Source organism: Gambusia affinis, linkage group LG20 (genome assembly GCF_019740435.1).
Source record: "Gambusia affinis linkage group LG20, SWU_Gaff_1.0, whole genome shotgun sequence".
In the NCBI taxonomy this organism is placed as follows: domain Eukaryota; kingdom Metazoa; phylum Chordata; class Actinopteri; order Cyprinodontiformes; family Poeciliidae; genus Gambusia; species Gambusia affinis.
Genome location: NC_057887.1, coordinates 4,916,774 through 4,934,623, shown reverse-complemented (window position 1 = coordinate 4,934,623; position 17,850 = coordinate 4,916,774). Strand labels below are relative to the sequence as shown.

The 17,850-nt window shown below is 38.6% G+C and overlaps 2 protein-coding genes across 5 annotated transcripts in view; one reads left to right on the top strand and one right to left on the bottom strand.

Moving 5' to 3' along the window:
* Positions 1 to 16,902, bottom strand: part of LOC122823745 (homeodomain-interacting protein kinase 2-like) — a 70,564-nt gene extending 53,662 nt beyond the window's left edge. Inside the window, exon 1 of the mRNA XM_044103690.1 lies at positions 15,989 to 16,902. The gene's annotated coding sequence lies outside the window, so the exon portion shown is untranslated. The remainder of the gene's footprint in view (positions 1 to 15,988) is intronic.
* LOC122823748 (tumor necrosis factor receptor superfamily member 13B) lies at positions 9,953 to 15,957 on the top strand. 4 transcript variants are annotated; one of them, XM_044103698.1, is made up of 5 exons: positions 9,953 to 10,004; positions 11,858 to 11,991; positions 13,127 to 13,243; positions 14,064 to 14,363; positions 14,439 to 15,955. In XM_044103698.1, the coding sequence occupies exons 2-5, from the start codon at positions 11,877 to 11,879 to the stop codon at positions 14,699 to 14,701; spliced, it is 795 nt and encodes a 264-aa protein (XP_043959633.1). In that variant the 5' UTR covers positions 9,953 to 10,004; positions 11,858 to 11,876; the 3' UTR covers positions 14,702 to 15,955. The 4 variants fall into 4 exon arrangements, with proteins under 4 accessions (XP_043959633.1, XP_043959631.1, XP_043959632.1 ...); XM_044103696.1 differs by having other exon boundaries at positions 14,064 to 15,956; XM_044103697.1 differs by lacking the exon at positions 9,953 to 10,004 and adding an exon at positions 10,417 to 10,528 and having other exon boundaries at positions 14,064 to 15,957.
* Positions 16,903 to 17,850: the final 948 nt, after the last annotated feature.

The window sequence follows — 17,850 nt, the reverse complement described above, 5'->3', positions numbered from 1 at the left end:
TGTTTGTCAAAAAGCCGATGTTTATTTGTGACTCTTTACTGTCCCACACGGTATATTATAATGTGATCGACGATTGTAACGGACGGGTCAATGTTCTTGTCTTTGCAATTAAAACGCAGCCCATGGTCTAGCTAGCGTCTTTGTGCGTCAGTGAGTGAGTGCGCGTCGACTGTGTGGATAAATGTTTTTTTGTGATTACTTTGGCTTTTCTTAGAATGTTTCAGCAACAGCGGCTTGAGGGCCCCTCTGGGAATAAAGTCCCTGGAGGAATTTTAAGTTTCCTCTTGAACAAATAAAAACATTGAGCAGATAACCCCCCCCCCACCCGATGTGGGACCGGGTGAGGGCCGCGAATTCCTCAAGGGGCTCCAAAGATCGACATGATGTAAAGAAAATCTACAAGTGGAATGGAGGGAAAACACTGAAAGGGGAAAAGACTCACAGCTGGATTCTTTCAGCAGAGAGGTCAGTGAACTGTGGACACAGAGGCTCGTCACATGTTCAAAATGCTGCGGCAGATTTAGTTTCACATTAATACAAAGCAGCCGCTAGTTTGTTAGCAAGCTAATGGTGATGCAAGATATCTCTGCTAGAGTTCTGGGTAATGTTACAGAGAGCAACTACAAAAAAGTGCAAAGTTACCTAAGTAATTAATTCCACAACTTCAGCTACAGTAGGTCCTCTGTTAGCCTGGACCACACAATGTGGTTTCCTCTCACTATTGCTCCTTCCATGAACCTTTTTTTTTTTTTTTTTTTTAAATGGCCACTTACCACTCCTGCACCCAGCAGCAGCCGTTACGGACATCCTCTGACCCAGTCGTCTAGTCATCACAGTTCACTTCAAACTCACTTACATCCTTTCACTTAGGTGTTTTTCCCCCCTAATCTTCTGCTGCTAACACTCTGTTGCTAACTTTGAGGACTCGATGTTCTCTAGCTCCCTTGAATATCCCTGTTATAATGAGAACAGGAAGGGAGATATTACCCTTTCATTAGAGCGAGAGAAAAATGAATCAGTCTTAGCTAAGATTTAGTTTTCAATTTTAGCATCTTAAAATGCCTAAAATAGTTGGTTGGCATGGTAAAGGAATAGCTCTGTTTCTTTTCAAAAGCTGAATAGCTTACCTGCAAACGACATTTTGTAATAAAGCATGTCATTATTTTTAAAAGGCTGTGAAATTGTTTTAAGTGTGATTTTGACAAAAATGTACTCTTAAAACATATTAGGTGTATGTTGTTAGCTTGAAGGTTCAGTATGTTTCCAGGTTTTAAAAGTCACTGTGTAGCACGTTTTCAGTTCACTTCAGTCAAAGACAAATAAAACTAATTTATAAAGCAAAGAAACATTACTTAAAAATGCTCAATATTAATTTTTATTTTTGGCTTAATTATGTCAAAAGTCTCTTTAAATGTCTCATCTTTAGAGTGACTAAGAGAACATTGTGCATCTCAAAAATGACATCCAACATACATATGGAATGGATTTCATTTAATGTTTGGATTTTGTCGTGGACTCTTTCGGTACATAACAGAAATGGCCTTATTTTAGTAAATAAGTAAAAACAAATGCATCATTTCTTTTGTCTCGCATGTCTGTGATATTTTATGACCTCTCATTACAGTTGAGTCTAAAATGATTCATCCCACTAGTCGATTCAGACAGTAAGTCAGACTGGAGTGACGACAAATGGCAGATGCTTAAATTTGATGCATTGTATTTTTGCATTGTTTTTCTGTTTTTGAGAGAAAGATACATTTCTTGTTTAAATGAAATTACCAAATGTAAATCTGCCATGGCTATGAATATTGTCTGTCCTGACTGATCTTTAAATGAATAACATTCCCCCATCTGTAATTACAGAAAAATCCTTTTTGTTCATTGTGAATTTTTTTGTTTTAAGGTTAATCTGACTCTCTATGCTCCGTTCAAAACCTTCCACGCTCGAGAGAGCCTACTTGCGACAGCATTCGCTCATATCACCTCTCATTTAGTCGCCTCCGTGTGACTCACGACTCTAAGTGCTGTGCCAATCTGAGGACTCACTTCCACTGTGAAAACATTGTATTCTGTAATGAATGTTGTGCTGGGGAGAGTTTTATTGTGGTGGTGGCAGGCGAGAGGACAGATATCGGGATGAAAATGCACAGAGGAAAAGAAAAAACAAAAAAGAATGTTCCAGCCCGACACCAGCCAGCTATATAGGATGTTATGCGGTTCTCTTCTTTGTGAATGTCAATGTAAAAATGTCCGCTAACTCCGCCCATGGTCCAACAGTTTCGCTATTTCAGGTTAGAGCCGGTTCCGAAGCTTCAGAGAGAAATGGTGAAGCCTCAGACTGTGACCTTTTCAAAAAGCAAATGGAAAAATGACCAATCAAAGCTCATCAGAAAAAATCTTTTGAGATGGGCTTGTGATGCCTAATGTACCCGTCTGTCTAGCTCTGAAACTGTGCACAGCTACTCAACATAATGGGGAAAAATATGAGGCATTTGAAACCTGAAGGTGTTGAAATTAATTCAAAAATTAAAGTCCCTTCTAGATAAAATTGCACCAAGGCACATTTCTTAATTTAAGCGTTCCTCTAAGTTTTAGCCTTTTTTTTTTTTAGGGGCCATAGGTTAACAGATGTTTTCTTTTTTTTCCAACTGCTTCACCAAACCATTATGCTCAATCTTAGTAAGGTGTTTTAAAAGATTCATACACATATTTATTCATTAGACTCTCAGAAGACATTTTTCAGAGTCAGTTTTAGTCAGATACAACACCTGAGTTAGAAAGGACAACGTTAGCATTAGTCCAAGAGGTATCTGGGTTACTTTATTAAGTGGACCACTCACTTTTATACTCATAATGAATACTGCTATAACTGGTAAGTCTCATCTCACTTTCTGGTTATGTGTAATATGCTAATATGTTGGTAACCTGTGCAAACAGCAACCTTTAGCTGTAGAATCTAGCTAGCTAATGTTAGCCAAGTGGCCAACATAAACAGGTTAACTGCTCAGTACTTTATATCAGTAAAATCAAGACAATTCATTTGGAGACAAAGGGATTTGCCATATTAGTTGGAGAAGAAAAAAATAATTACGTTTTATAAAAAAAGGAAGGCAGAATGATCCAGTGTTACTGAAAAACACACAAGACACAAGACATTCACTTTTAATGTGCTGGCCTTGTCATTCTGCGCAACTTGAAGCACTTTTAAAAATACAATTCTCACTCGTGTCCTCAAAGAGTCAATAAGAATATATTGGGGATAAGCGCTATGCCCAAAGACAATTTAGCATGTGGTGGGAGAACCTGAAATTAAACTCTCAACCTGCCAAATGGCTGAGCTTCCAGGTGAATGACAGCTGTCCCAAATGTGAAGTTTCCATGAACCCAGAGGAATAAAACTGATTTGAGAAAATATAAGACAGAAGCAAATGTGACTGCTGAACAGACCACCAGTCCTCACCTGGCTTTTTAATGAAATTTATGACACAAGCTAAACAAACACTTGCTTACATTTAAATTTGCACTCTAATATGACATTGCAGCTTGCCAGATTTTCTTCCCTCAAAATGTGGGGTCATAGCTCAGCTATGCTAATCAGCTTCTCCCAGCCCAGTTGCAAAAATAATGTTGTTGCCAAAGTTAAGCATCATAGTAACTGTCCAAAAGTTTACAAAAATAAAAATAAAAAACTTTCACCTGCACAGCATCCAAAACCAGAGGGAATAAACGTCCAAACCAAAAAAATATTATGAAAAAAATGAGTATAAACCTTTAACAAACTTTAAGTGTGATGTCAATACTTTTTATTTTTTAGTATGCATAAACATTCATGGGAAAATTGACTCTTCAAACGGTAACCATTTTGTTGCACTGATATTTCACTGAGCTGAATTAACCTGTTTATGGTATTTCATCACTTCACTCGTCTAAAACTGAAACAGTTCTTGGAAAACATAACTATTTGTGTTATTGTGCATAAAACCACATAACACAAATATGGAAAGATGCTCCACATCTGAGGTTTAATTTTCTATCGTGTTCCACGTGCGCAGGCTGTAGTCTGTATTAACGACAAACGTTGGGAAATTGGGGAACTTTATCCTAAGGCATATTATCTCTTAATGTTTCACAAAATGATAGAAAGAGTTCAATAAGTGAGTCGTCTGTGGGAAAATATGTCATATGTGGTATATTTACCCACATGTGGAAGGTTTACCATTGGGTAAAATAGTCTTACTGAACAAGAACATAAACTATAAGACTTTAGTCCTGAAGGGCAACATTCTCTTTGTGGGTGGAAATCTCACCCAGCAGTTAATGATACATTCTACGCACAATCACATCCTTTGGATATGGGCGTATAGTGTCAACATGAACTCTTCATAAAGCATTTCTTATTCACCTCACACTAACACCTTTATCTTCAACATTCTCAGGTGTCAGAGCTGGTATTAGGAAAAACTCTGTTCTTCATCGTTACTGCAGGATATTCCTGTAAGATTAAGAGATTTATGAAGAGCAAAATGTAAATCAATTCAATCTATGACTAGAATACTGAAGGTGTCGATGACTCCGCTACCTAATTTTACACTGCGCTCCATCACCATCTAGTGGCCATACTCAGGACTGCAATAAAATTGCCTTCAGGAAACATAAATGGAGTTGGGTTTTTTTTGTTTTGTTTTTTGTTTAAATACAACTTGCAGCAACCAAATTTCTAAAGAACTGACAAAAAGAAATAAATGAATAAAAAAAAATTCACTCCAAACAGCTGGAATTGCAACTAAACGGTGTTCTCTGGTTTCATGAGTGCAGCTTCCTCTTCCTCTCTCAGATTGAGTAGCCATCTGCTGCGTCTAATCTGGGTGAGCACAAGTCTCAGTGGACGCTTGGTTGGTTAAAGGTGTTATCGAAATAAACACCTTCTGATTCTTCAGGTTCTACACCAACCACCGAGATGTGTGACGCGCAGCACGTTTCACAGCACAAATAGGACAGCCATTTTGTATTGTTAGCTCTTTAAAGACAACTTAAGCATTAAATTTAAAAAAAATACAATATACAGTAAGAATTATGCCCCAGGAGTAGTCACATTTACTAAAACAGGACCCCTGGTGTGCTTTGAAATACGCGGCTTACGTTTGTGTGGAGAGGATTAATGGTGTTTTCTCTGCAGCAGCTCCTTCAGAGTTACTATGGGCCTCTAGGTAGTTTTTCTAATTAATGGTCTCCCTGCACAGGATGACAGTTTTGTGGGCATGTTTTTTGCAGGTTTGTAGTTGTGCTACACACTCTTTCAAGTTTTGAAATATTTTTTTGCACCACTCTCCATGAGACATTCAAAGTTTGAGGGAATCGTTTTATACCAACCTTCCTTTTGTTTATACTCGGCTGAATTAAAATCCCATGCAGGTGGACAAAAAACAACATTGGAAAACAAATGGCAGTAATTAGATTTTTTTTTCTTTTTTAATCAGAGCACATGACACACTTTTCTCATTTTTATTCTTAAGATATTTTTGAAACATTTGTGCTCTTTTCCTTCCGCTTCACACTTAATTCTACCTCGTTTGGTTCAGCTGTCCCATAAATCCCAGTATAATAAATGCAAGGTTTAATTGTGAAGTGATTAAATGTGAAAAGATATTACAGTTTTTGCAATGCCAGTCATGTAGAAACTGAAAAGAAGCGGGCCAAGAACACGACCCTGTGGTGTACCTGTGCAGCTGCAGCAGTGAAGCCTCTGAGAATAACTTAACACTCTTAGACATAAACAATTTCTGTTTTATGACAGCAGCTGCACATCAATACCGTCTGCTTTTGCACAGTGACATCAAGTTTAGATTACTGAAGTGTAACCCCAAAATCAGTTTAGGAGGCCAGTATGACTGGGAAACCGTCAGAAAATTGACTAATTTACTGGCAAACCCTGCAGTTCAGTATGTAGTAGTTGGCATTTAAAGTCTCATTTACACTGGGTACTTTAAAATGAACAAAAATGTAATTGATGTCAGATCTGTAGTGTTTTAAAACGGCTCTCTGCCCATCAAGTAAAAAGCCTCTAAACCTCTTTAAAGTGATCAGCAGCCCGACTGCACCTGTTGTTTTCAGCAAGCTAAGATCTTCTTGTGATCACACAAAGCGGAACTAAATTAGTGCATCTCAGGACAAAACTAACACCTTTTGATCATTTGCACCTACATGGTTTCTGTTCGGTCCGACCAGCTGCAGCGGTGAAGCAGTCTGAGAAAATCTCAATTGGACACCTGGTGTGTTTTGCTCAAAACAAACCCGACTTACTTCTTGAGTCGGGGGTTGATTTTATCCTGTGAATTTTGATGAATCTCTATTAATATGATTAGACAAAATATAGAAAACGGAACAAAAACACCTGGTGCATCATTAAATAAATACTTGGTTCCTTAATGTTGAACCACAAAGTCACAAACTGTTAAGAATGAAGTTTTCTGTCCTGGTTTACTTACTGGATTAACCGAATCCAGCTGATGGTTGGCTATCGAGGAAGACTTACAGTACAGGAGACCGTCTGAGTTCCTGTAGGTTCGGAACCACAGCCGTCCATGAATAGTTAAAATCCGCAAATACTCAAGACCTCCTCTAAAATGTTTACAAAGAGCTATTTTAATAGTTCAAACGCCACATACACATGCGCAGAAAACATCTTGGCGCCACCACAGAAGCTAACGTCTTCGGTCTTCGCTCTTTGGCTTACAGCCAATCGGTGCAAAGGAACGTGAATGGCGCTCCTGGATTGGATGCTTTGAAAATAGGAGCCAACTGCATGTTAAACAGCATTGAGCTTTTATATCTCAGCTTCATGAATATTTTAGACATAAAAATTATTTTTAAAAATATCCCCAAAAAGGGAGAATTTCTGAAGACCTTTTTGTTCTTTTGTGAAGAAACAAAAGTCCTTTGCCAATAGGTGAATCTGTGAACACTAAACCGTAAACAGCCGACGACCAGTAGCTTAACCAGCAACTATTAGCTGTGCAGGATTAAAGGTGATGGCTAAAAAATGGCAGTCCACCGTCCCAGTTCTGCAATCGCATCCTGGTGGGAAAATTGCCTTTTCAAACATAATTGTGGAATTTAATAAACAGGATTTAGGAATAGAAAATTTAACAACAGAAGTAAACATAACATAATATAATAATATAAATATATTTTGGATGAGTATTATTTTTTGACTGAAGTTCAATAGAAATTGTAAACGTAAATGAAACGTAATAAAATTGTAATGAAAGTTGATGATTATGATGTAATCAAATCACTTTAAAAGTGTTTAAGAAGTTGTTGGTAAATTAGACAGTTTTTGGATTTTAAAAAAAAGTTCAATTAAGTGCTCCTTCACTAAAACCTCACTTATGTGGAAATTTAATGAAAATGAAGCAAAACAGTGCAAGTTATAAAAATGCAGCTGGTAAAGAAACATGGGGATTTGAAATAAAAAGGTAAAAGGTCAACGGCTTGAGAGAAATTTTAGGATCAGTGCTCACTAGGAATGTTTTGGGGAGAGAAGAATACAGTCAATGTGGGCTTGGTCAGCACACTGTATTCCTGTGAACTATAAATTTTGTTCATTCATTCAAGGTTCATAAAAGAAAACTGAAAAAATACGAATTAAGACCAGAGATGGAGTCAAAATTTCTCCCCAGTAGATGATAAGGAGTGGAATTGCCAGACGCAGTTTCAGACACTGACGTCGTGAAACTACACTTCCTTGCAAGCGTTTCTCGCAGCTGCCAGAAATGCTCCGAAGTTCACTGGTGCTTGTCGGCAGAGTCATTGCAGCGGCTTTATTTGTGAGGACTGCACAGCTGAGCTCGACCACATAACTCCGCTTTTTTTTTTCCCCTTTCAAATACATGAAAGTCTGATGACTCAGAATTCATAATTAAACCCACAAAAAAAAATAAATACGTAAATTACCAAATTTTAACATAAAAAAACTGTGGTTACTAACAAAAATGTAGTTTAGAAAAATGTATCCAGACCAACACGGAGAAAATAATTGCACCTCTAAACAATTGGCAGTCAGACTTCTACATCACTATAGATGGATTTGGCCCAGTCTTATTTGCAGAATTGTTTGAATTGAGCCACATGGGAGGGTTTTTGAGCAGGAATGGTCTGCCTAATCAGATTTAAATATGGATTATGACAAATCCCACTTAGAGGTTCACTTGCTGGTCTGCTTTGGATCAATGTCTTGCTACAAAAAAAAAAAAAAAAACAGGAAAGGTCACAAACTGATCCGGGTCCCGACAGTTTGGGCAGCTTTCTTCCTTAAAAGGTGAAATTAGCATTTTAAAACAAGAGAGGAAATGTAAGAGGGCAAATGATTTTCCAAACTGCTATACATACTGAAGTTTGAGCCCTTTTCTCTAGAACTGGTCACGCAGCAGCTGCTTATTCAAAGCAATCACTTCCAAAAAGTCGTGTTTGCTATTTAGAATCGCTGAGGATGTGTTATTAGTGCCTGTTACAATTGCTATAAATTACACTAATCAGACTCCAGTGAGAAATTCAAAAAAAAAATATAAAGCTTCATTACTTTGTTTTTGTTTTATTATTATTAAAACTATTGCAGATTTTTCCTGTTTTGCTTCTCCCCACCAGACAGAAACAGTTTGTGTTTGCGTGAGCAGACACTCGCTCAGATGACTACAGTACCAACTTTGTGGAGGAAAAGGCGACGGCTTTCCATCTTTAACCTCCTGGTTCTGACGCGCGTGCAGAATGCAACATTTTTCTGTGTTTGATGCTTCTGTTTGGCTTGTTTGCTTTCTGAGTTATTGTCCTTCCATTCAGCGTAGAGCTGAGAGGCTGCACAGCAGCTCCACCCTCTGGTGTTGCTACGCTCTGCTGTGCATTAGACAGAAGGTGCTGCTGAATGCAAAACATTTTCTCCACATGTGCTTGAGGGTCAATGTGTTTTCCCAGCGTACTGCAGGCCCACAGAGATGCTATTTTTTTTTTTTCTTGCTCCTAAATCCACGTCTCCCTCGGCGTTTCATGCGACCGTTGGAGCCGAACAACACACCTGAATCACTTAGCTGGACTCCATAATCAGCATGACATTCATACTAATTCAATAATTTCCACAGCTTTCTGTTTTGTCCTTTGTTGCCCCCCCACACACACACACACACACCCATACACACACACACATTGCCTTTTGCTCTGCATCATATCCACCTCTACAAGGCCAAATAGAGAGTTAAGTATTTTCCACAAATACATGGCTACCTTTAGGCTAACAACCTGATTTTTTGAATTCTGCTCTATGATTGGCTGTTTCGACCCCGTGACGACTCCTTCCCAGGAACTGCTGGGAGCTCGGAGCAGAGCAGCTGATTTATTCAAACAAATGATTCAAAACTCTCGCAAAACATAAAAATCATCAACAAAGATGTGGGCCGAGTTAAAAACCACCTGTAATTCATGTTCCTATTTCACCTTTTGTTCATTATTCAGTAACATAGTTATGTTTTATAACGCACAATGATCATAAAGGAGCCATTTGAACATTCTGCACTAAATCAGTTCCAAAATAAAATAGACTGATTTGTATTTTTCTTAGTTGAAGTCCTTTAAAAAAGTTAGTTATTAAGTAATTGCTTAACTATCTTGCAATTAGCACATACCTCAGCTGCTGAAATGCTTTTTTATATATGTTATTTGATAAAATCTTTGAATTTTAGACTTGCAGATCAAATGGTATACTTTTCATTTAGTATTTAAGACACACTAAAAAGTTACATGATAAGTCCTAAGGATATACAGACTTTATGGGGGTCTTACCTCTGTGTGTGAGTGTTAAGGAGTGCTGGAGGGGGTGGGGGTCCTCCTAACACACAGAGGGGGAAGTCCCGCACCAAACAGCGACATCATATCCAAATTAGCTTCCATGCAGAAAAACAGGACCGTTTCTCTCACACCGTCGTCTTCAAAAACAGATTCTCCCTTCGTCTCACAAGGTAAGTGAACTCTCCTGCAGAAAAAGGAAAATCAATTTCCTTTTTTTCATTTTCGAATAAGTTGAACGCTTGTATAGAAAGTTTTGATATAATCCATTGAGTAGCCATATGTAGCTCAATTCGTTCTGCAGTTGAATTTACACAGAAAACAAGCAAGAAATCAGAAAAGGCAGCTGAGAAAGCCGCCAAATAACAGAAAACACAAATTACAATTGTGAATTTTTAATTTGAATTTTTATGTTTTGGCTATCAACACGTTTAAAGTAGTTGCAGGCTTGGTAAATCCGAAAAGAAAAAAAAAAAAAGAAAGAAACACTCCAGGCTGCTGGTTGCTGGGGTGTGACAGATGTACTCAAGAATAAATCAGACCCGCAGCTCTGAGCGCGAAGGCAGCCGAGGGCGAAGGAGATCTGTGAGCTTTTTACACTCCGCTGCTTCACTGTTCACTGGAGCAGAGAGAGAACAAGAAGATACAAACTCTAAAGAGACAAACGCGTTTGTGCTCAGGCCAAGCTCAGATGTTGGTAATTATGTTTCTTTTCTTTTAATGGCAAGGGAAATATATATATATATATATATATATATATATTGCTGTAACTTTTGCCATGTTTGCTCAGAAAGCATCTCAAAAGACCATAAGAAGAAGCTGTGTTTATAACAGCAGAAAAACTCAGCTGAAACTCTAAGTAAAATAATATAATATTTAACTGACATGGGTGACATTTGGCTCCAGTGTTTCCACTGTAGACATTTTCCAGAAGGACCAAAACTTTAAGCTTTTGAGTACTCTGAAGATCATTCAAGGTTACGTTACAAAAATTAAGTAATACTGTGCTGCCAAAATTCTAAAAAGGACGTTAGTTTAATGATAGCAGATTAAACACATTTTATGCGTTTAAAGATACAAAAAATATTCTCAGACAAGACAAGAATTTATTCAGTAAAGCTTAGTAAAGTAGAAGACAATTTCCAAATAAAACCACATTACGTAAGTGTTTAGATTTATCTCTTCAAATACAGAACCAACTTTAAGTCAAAAACCTATAAGCATTCATAATGCAGTTTGACGTTTATTAACTACCTGTGACAGAATAGAGCCAGCTGAAAAATAAAATAAAATAAAAATCATGGCCTCATCTGCATAAACCTTCACTTTGGCTGTAGATATATTCTTCCAAATACTAATTTCAAAAAAAGTGTATAAAATTGGACCTAATTTTGAGCTTTGGTAGAACCCATTTCGAACTAAACTTATACAGATCTGCAGTAACGCAGTGTGTTCTGTACATTTTTCTGCTAGCCTAACACTCAATGACTCAACCCAACATCTTGGACCAGAAGCTAAAGATAAACAGAAAGTAACTTAAAGACTTTCACAAACCTGTCATCACAAAGCTGCCTCATATGCAAGGCCTTCGTAACGTCATTTGTTGCCAGCATAATTACGATTATGACACTATGACACTAAAGCTAGACTTGAGTTTCACGCAAGAAAACATTGTCAACCAAGAGTTTCTTCTTACTTCTATACAATGCTTATATCAGAATCAAAGATCTCAGCAACAGTAGAAAGTAGTTTTCTTAAATTATGAACAAGCTCCTTGAATAACAGTAGCTGCATATGTGGAAGCTTTTGACATTTTGCCATATTCAAACCCCAAACTCTTAATCGGATTATATAAGAGAGTGATAAATCAAGTTTGCTCCAAAGAAAGATGACTTAATGGATTTTATTGAAACCTAAAACAACACATCACCCCGAAAATACAATACACCTGCCCACTTTGACTATTTAAAATTGTGCTTATATTTCATATGGATGTCTGCTCTGTATGGGTGTGTGTTTTTATCAGTTAGGGCCTCCAGGGGGCGATGGGTAAAAGATGCAAAGAGGGTGAGCAGCGAGATATCTTGACCAGATCATGTGTCCCCTGTCGCATGTTATGTCAGCAACTGCCTGCATCCCCCAGTTGTGCCATTTACTGTGGTGAGTAAAGTATTCCATCATTTTCAGATTTTTGGGGGAAAAAGACATTTTGAAAACACTCATTTTTTCTTCCACTTCAGTTGTTCTCTATGTTGTGTCATTCTATCGTATACAGTTGAATCCAGACGTTTACATACATTGAGTAACAATACGTACACATTTTTTTTCCCCTCACTGTCCAAAATTATTTTGCTTCATGTCAGTCTGATTACCGTCTCTTTAAACGATGAGGGAAAGCCCGGCAGATGATGTCATGGCTTTGCAAACTGATGCATTTAGCTTAACTGACACTTTTAAGGTAACTGGAGGCACACCTGCTGAAGTATTTTAAGGACACACCTAGATAGACACTTCTTTCTTGTTGGACACAATGGAAAAGTCGAGGGGATTCACACCAGATATTGGGGAGAGAATTGTGGAGCTGCACAAGTCTGGGAACAACTTAAAGATGCTTGACGATTGTGTCACTATCGCTAGTGAGGAAAGAGCATTATGTAGAAATATTGAAGAAACATCTAACGATGTCGGCCAATAAATGATGGCTTTGGCACAGATTGGTCCTCCAAAAGGACAATGACCCTATAATGTTTCAGCCAATGTGGTTATAAAGTTGCTTAAGGAAAATAAAGTCTATGTTTATATCACAAAGAAGTCAGTCCTATGGAGAATTTGAGGACAGACCTGAAAACAATCCTGACTGAGTTACGCCAGTTCTGTAAGGAGGAATGGGCCAGAAGTCCAGCAAACTATTGCGAGAGAATTGTGGAAGGAACCCCAAAAGGCTTTAGTTAGTTATTTCAAAGACGTTGCTAACAAGTACTGAGGGAATGTATGTAGACTTCTAATCTTAAAGTCAATAAATAAGTGTTCTTTCAATCATTATTGTGACATTTACCAAATAATAATTTTTATAATTCTGACTGCCCTAAATCAAGAGAAATTTGGTCTAGAGACATTGCGGGGGGAAAAAAGTAACTGATACTTTTTATCCTGCGTATGTAGATTTATGGTCACAAGTGTAAGATCCCACAAAAATACCACATTGAAGATTGCACTTGCTGATATTACAAAAATGAAATGTGTTAAATGTCCAAAGTCAAGTTTTCCTAACTCTTTTCACTTTTCTTTCCTTAAGAGCCTGTATTCTGCAAGGCTAAGCCCGGCCACTACTACGACAGGCTGGTGAGGAGATGTATGAAGTGTGCAGACATTTGTGGTAAACATCCAGCAGAGTGCTCCCCACACTGCCCGAGTAAGTACCACTCTGCCAGGGACTCCAGTTTTGAAATAAATGTCAAGAATTCCAGAAAAATTCCAGGCAGAAAAAACTAGGAAGTCCTAACCTGGCCATCGTCTTTCTACGCAATTCCACTCGATTGGATTACTTAGTTTGAAACAATGACGTGATTTTTGTGGTTTTTAAAATTGTTGCCTGCCTATATTGCAGGGGTCCCCAAACTCGGTCCTCGAGGGCCGGCCTCCTGTATGTTTTAGTTCTCTCCTTGGTTTAACGCACCTGAATCAGATGATGGCTCGTTAGAAGTCCTAAGAAGAACATTGACATGCTGAAAAGGTTGTTGGTGCCACCAGGGAGAAAACTATAATGTGCAAGATGCCGGCCCTCAAGGACCGAGTTTGGTGACCCCTGCTGTATTGGGTTGTAGTTTAGGCAATGGCAGCAGAGGAAGTGAACACAGCCATTCAGTTGGTGTTGGCCACGCATCCAAATGTTGTCTGATTAAAGTCAGAGCAATAGGAATATTTGACATTACTGCTCACAAAGATGTTGTGGCCTTATTCAGTGGGTTGCTTAAAATGCCAGCAATATCCGGTAAGCTTCATCAACCAAACTCAATACATATGTCACGGTCAAACATTGGAGATTGGGCAAAATTAGATCCAGTCGATTCACACTTCAGCAGAGTCCATGTTTCCAGCAAGCAATCATTTCTCCAAAGTCGAGGATCCAGCGCCTATGTATGAAGCAAAGCACAGAACAAGTCCAGCAGCAGTAGCAGGCATTTAAGACTCGACAACACTAAGTAAGATATTCTTTTTGTTTCTTCCTTCAGCTCAGTCACCTCTGACGACAACTAAAAGACTCCCTTCTGAAGTCAGCAAACAGGCAGTGAACACCAAGCCACCACTAGGACCTTTGGACCCTGCCATCCAACTGTACGCCCTCTTAGGTTTATGCACAATACTGCTACTTTCCAGCCTGTGTCTCGCCTTGGTTGTGCTTCTGAGGAGAGGAAAGGCCAAAAACTCAAACACCAAACCCACAAGTACCAAAAACCAGAAGCAAACGAGCGCTGTTCAGCCAGGACAGGAGTCTGGATTCCCAGAAAGTAAGACCGGGGGAAGCCTCAAAGGTTGGTGTGGTAAAAGCCCAACAGACCTGATTGGTGTAGTTACTTTTGCTGGAATATTATTCCTGTCTATTCTAGATTGTCCAGCCAGTTCAACCCATCCCCCCTGCCGTGAGTCATCAGAGGACTCCTACCCAACGGAGACCTGCATGTGCGTCCACTGTTTCCCTGACCTGAGGGGGCTCAGCCAGGACAGCAGCAGACAGCAGAGGCCATCCGATTCATTCTACCAGCAGGGCATCCTTCATAGAGCCCACATCCAAAATGGGGGTTCCCTGTGGACAGGGGGCAGCCTGAGCGCCTCGGGTCCAAAAGTACAACAGGAGGCAGCAGTGGGATGAGGTCCGTCTGCAAAACTACAGCTGGAGGATTTCTACTTGGGATATTGGAGGTTGTTAGTTAATGTGCAGTTGACTTTTAAGGGAGTAGTCAGCAGTGAAAGGTATAACTTTGTGGTGACCTGCAATATTTTAGGCCTAACAAGCAACCATGGTACTTTGTTCAAACTAAGATCTAACTAGGACTACAGCAGACACATAAACTTTTAAGGTTTTACCTCATGTTTCTTAAAGCGCAACATCTGCTCTAACATTTTTCTAGATAGTTTTTCCATGGCAGCACTTAAAATACAGTCAAGGATCAACAAGGAAACTCTGGTTACACTGGCCTGCAAGGACATAAAACATAAAGATTTTTCACGCTATAAACACAGACTTAGTGGATTTTATAAAGATTTTTGTGGCAAATCAACAAAAACGAGTAATTAGTGAAGTGAGCGTAATATTTGCCGAAATGCAATAAAGTGGACACCCGCCCATTTTTGACATTTAGTATTCACAGAGTCACTTTATTTAGGATGCAACTCCAAATTTGTGAAAGATTTGCTGATTTTTTCCCCCTAGACCATGTCTTAAATATTCAAAATAAAAAAGATTTTGGGAAGCTGAGATACTTATATTTCAGCTCCCCCCTCCCCTTACACCATCATCGTAGTTCACCTACTACAAACAGGTATAAAGGTCAAAGGTTCCTGCACTCATTTCTAAAAAGATTGGGTAGAGATAGTCTCATAGCTGAATACCTACAGCTTTTAAAGCCGTCTTGGGAAAAACCTGTTCAGTGTTGAGAATTCTGAGTCACCACAGAAGCTGTTCAGTGGTTGAGTGATAAATGGACCTGATACACAAACTCTTGACTGGTTTTATTATTAAACATAAAATCACAAGTTTTCAGTATGAGGTCATCAGCCTTTCTGAAGTGGGAACACAAGGAGGGGACATTGTAGAGGATATAAAGGTGTAAATGACCTAAAAATGTTGGTTTTTTTTTTAAATTTTTCAATCAATTTTTTCATTCAATTGGGTGTTTTAGTTTCAGTTTCTGGCTCAGCATTTCCAAAAGGAATGTTTTTTATGCATGTCGACTTGTCTTTGACCCTGTCTGACCCTATAAAATAAAAACCCATCGTCTGCTTTGGCTTGTGAAAGTGTTGGGCCTGTTATTAACACCACATCATGATTTCAAACACTTTAACAAGTCTAAATTCGTGTATGCGATAATGTGACACACACACAAACGTATATGCCCGCATATTTACTAAATAATAAAGACAGGAAAGCAAAGCCTACCTGTGTGAGGGGGAGGACGCTGATTCCCAGACTCAGGTGGTTTACCTGATACTTCCAGAGGAGGATGTGAAGCTACAACATTTGCCTCATTTCTACTCTTTGTGACAAACATTTTCACTTGTCAATGGAGAATGATGGTGTGTCCCGTCAGCGGTTCAGTTCCCGCAAAACCAAAAAACAAAACAAAAACAACAACAAAAAAACTGGTAAACTCGCGCACAAACCGCGCGCACACATACAGGATAAAAAGCTCAGGTGGGGTCAGTGCGCCCCCTCTGGGAACTGCGGTTATTCATTCATTTTTAGCTCATTTCACGCGGCATACCCACATTTAGCTAGCAGAAAGAGCGTCAAGCCGCCAAAGGTCGCCAAAGGTAAACTGACCAATAACATTCAGGTTTAGAATGTACGTGCCCACGCCGACGCACACAGATGTAGGTCACGTGCACAAAATACCACTCCCTCCCCCCCACCATCACATTTTTGTTAATAGAAAATGGGGGAAATAATTAAAAGTATAATAACTATCATATATATTTTTTTACTCTGAGAAAAATCTCAAGTCACAGCGCGTACTGCCGTGACCTACCAACATAGATATTAAAGGGTTTCTAAGCCAATCAGAGACAAGCTTTGTAATCAATCCAAACAAGAGACATCTGTGAACAGCGAGCATAATCAGTGGCAAACAAACAGCAATAATAGTAAAACACAACGTTCTATACAAAAATAAGAATTTATAAATATATAAAATCACAAAGGTAAGACATTTCATGGCAGCTGGCGACATTAAGGTATAGAAAATAGAAGGCAGAGTGGAACATTTTGGACCCAGTCCTTTAAACCCTGAAAGACTTAATGAGGGGCTGGTGTTTTCTTTGACTTTTGTGATTTTATATATTTATGTATGAATATATTTGCGATTAATCGGATAAAACAGAAAATGTAATATTCTATCAATTTATTCTGCATTTACAATTTAAGATTCGTTTATACGTTTGAATCACAAGGATGCAAATAAACGAATAATTCGTTTTTCTTAAAATAAGAAAATATATTATTGCCTAAAATCCAATAACGTATTTTTAAATTGTACATTTGATCATTTGTAGCAAATAAGCAGCTAAAAACAGCACTTCTAACGCCAATATGAGAAAAGTTCAGCTCTTGCTGCTTGATCTAACAATAGTTTAGGGCTGATATGTTGATTTTATTTTTGGAGTAACAGATTAGTAATTGAGTAGCAAAAAAAATCCTTCATAGTTTTCTGTTTTGTGAACCGATTTTGAACCAGGTGAAGCTAAAAACAGGCTACTTGAGTTCTGGGTGAAACAAATTTAAAAAGGTTGTTTTTTTTATATCTTAGATGGAAAATGTATATTTTTGTATAATTTAGGCTTAATTACTGCTGAGTTTCTTCAGCCAATGGCCTGCTATGTTCCAGTTTACTAAATTAGCTTATTTCAATAATTGATTCACAATTACAGATGAAGCCATCTGTCAATCATTCCAGTTGGTTTGTCATCTGTGGCGGTTTCTGATATGGACATGGGGCAACCGCCCAGGGTGGCATCTTGTGAGGAAAGTGGTGGTGGGGGGTGTGAGCATCCCCCCCACCAATGATGTCACATTTATCGCTGTGAAAGTGACCACATTGAATGTTTTGATTTGTACTCCAAAAAATAAAGAAATAAAACAAACAAAAAAAATGAAGCAGGGTTTTTGTTGTTGTTTTTATTCCCAGATACACTTTCTTTATTTGAGTGTTTCCATCACTCTGGCCAGTTTTTGCAGCAGTAACAACTGTGTGTGTGTGTGTGTGTGTGTGTGTGTGTGTGTGTGAGGAACGGCTCCCGAGCTCA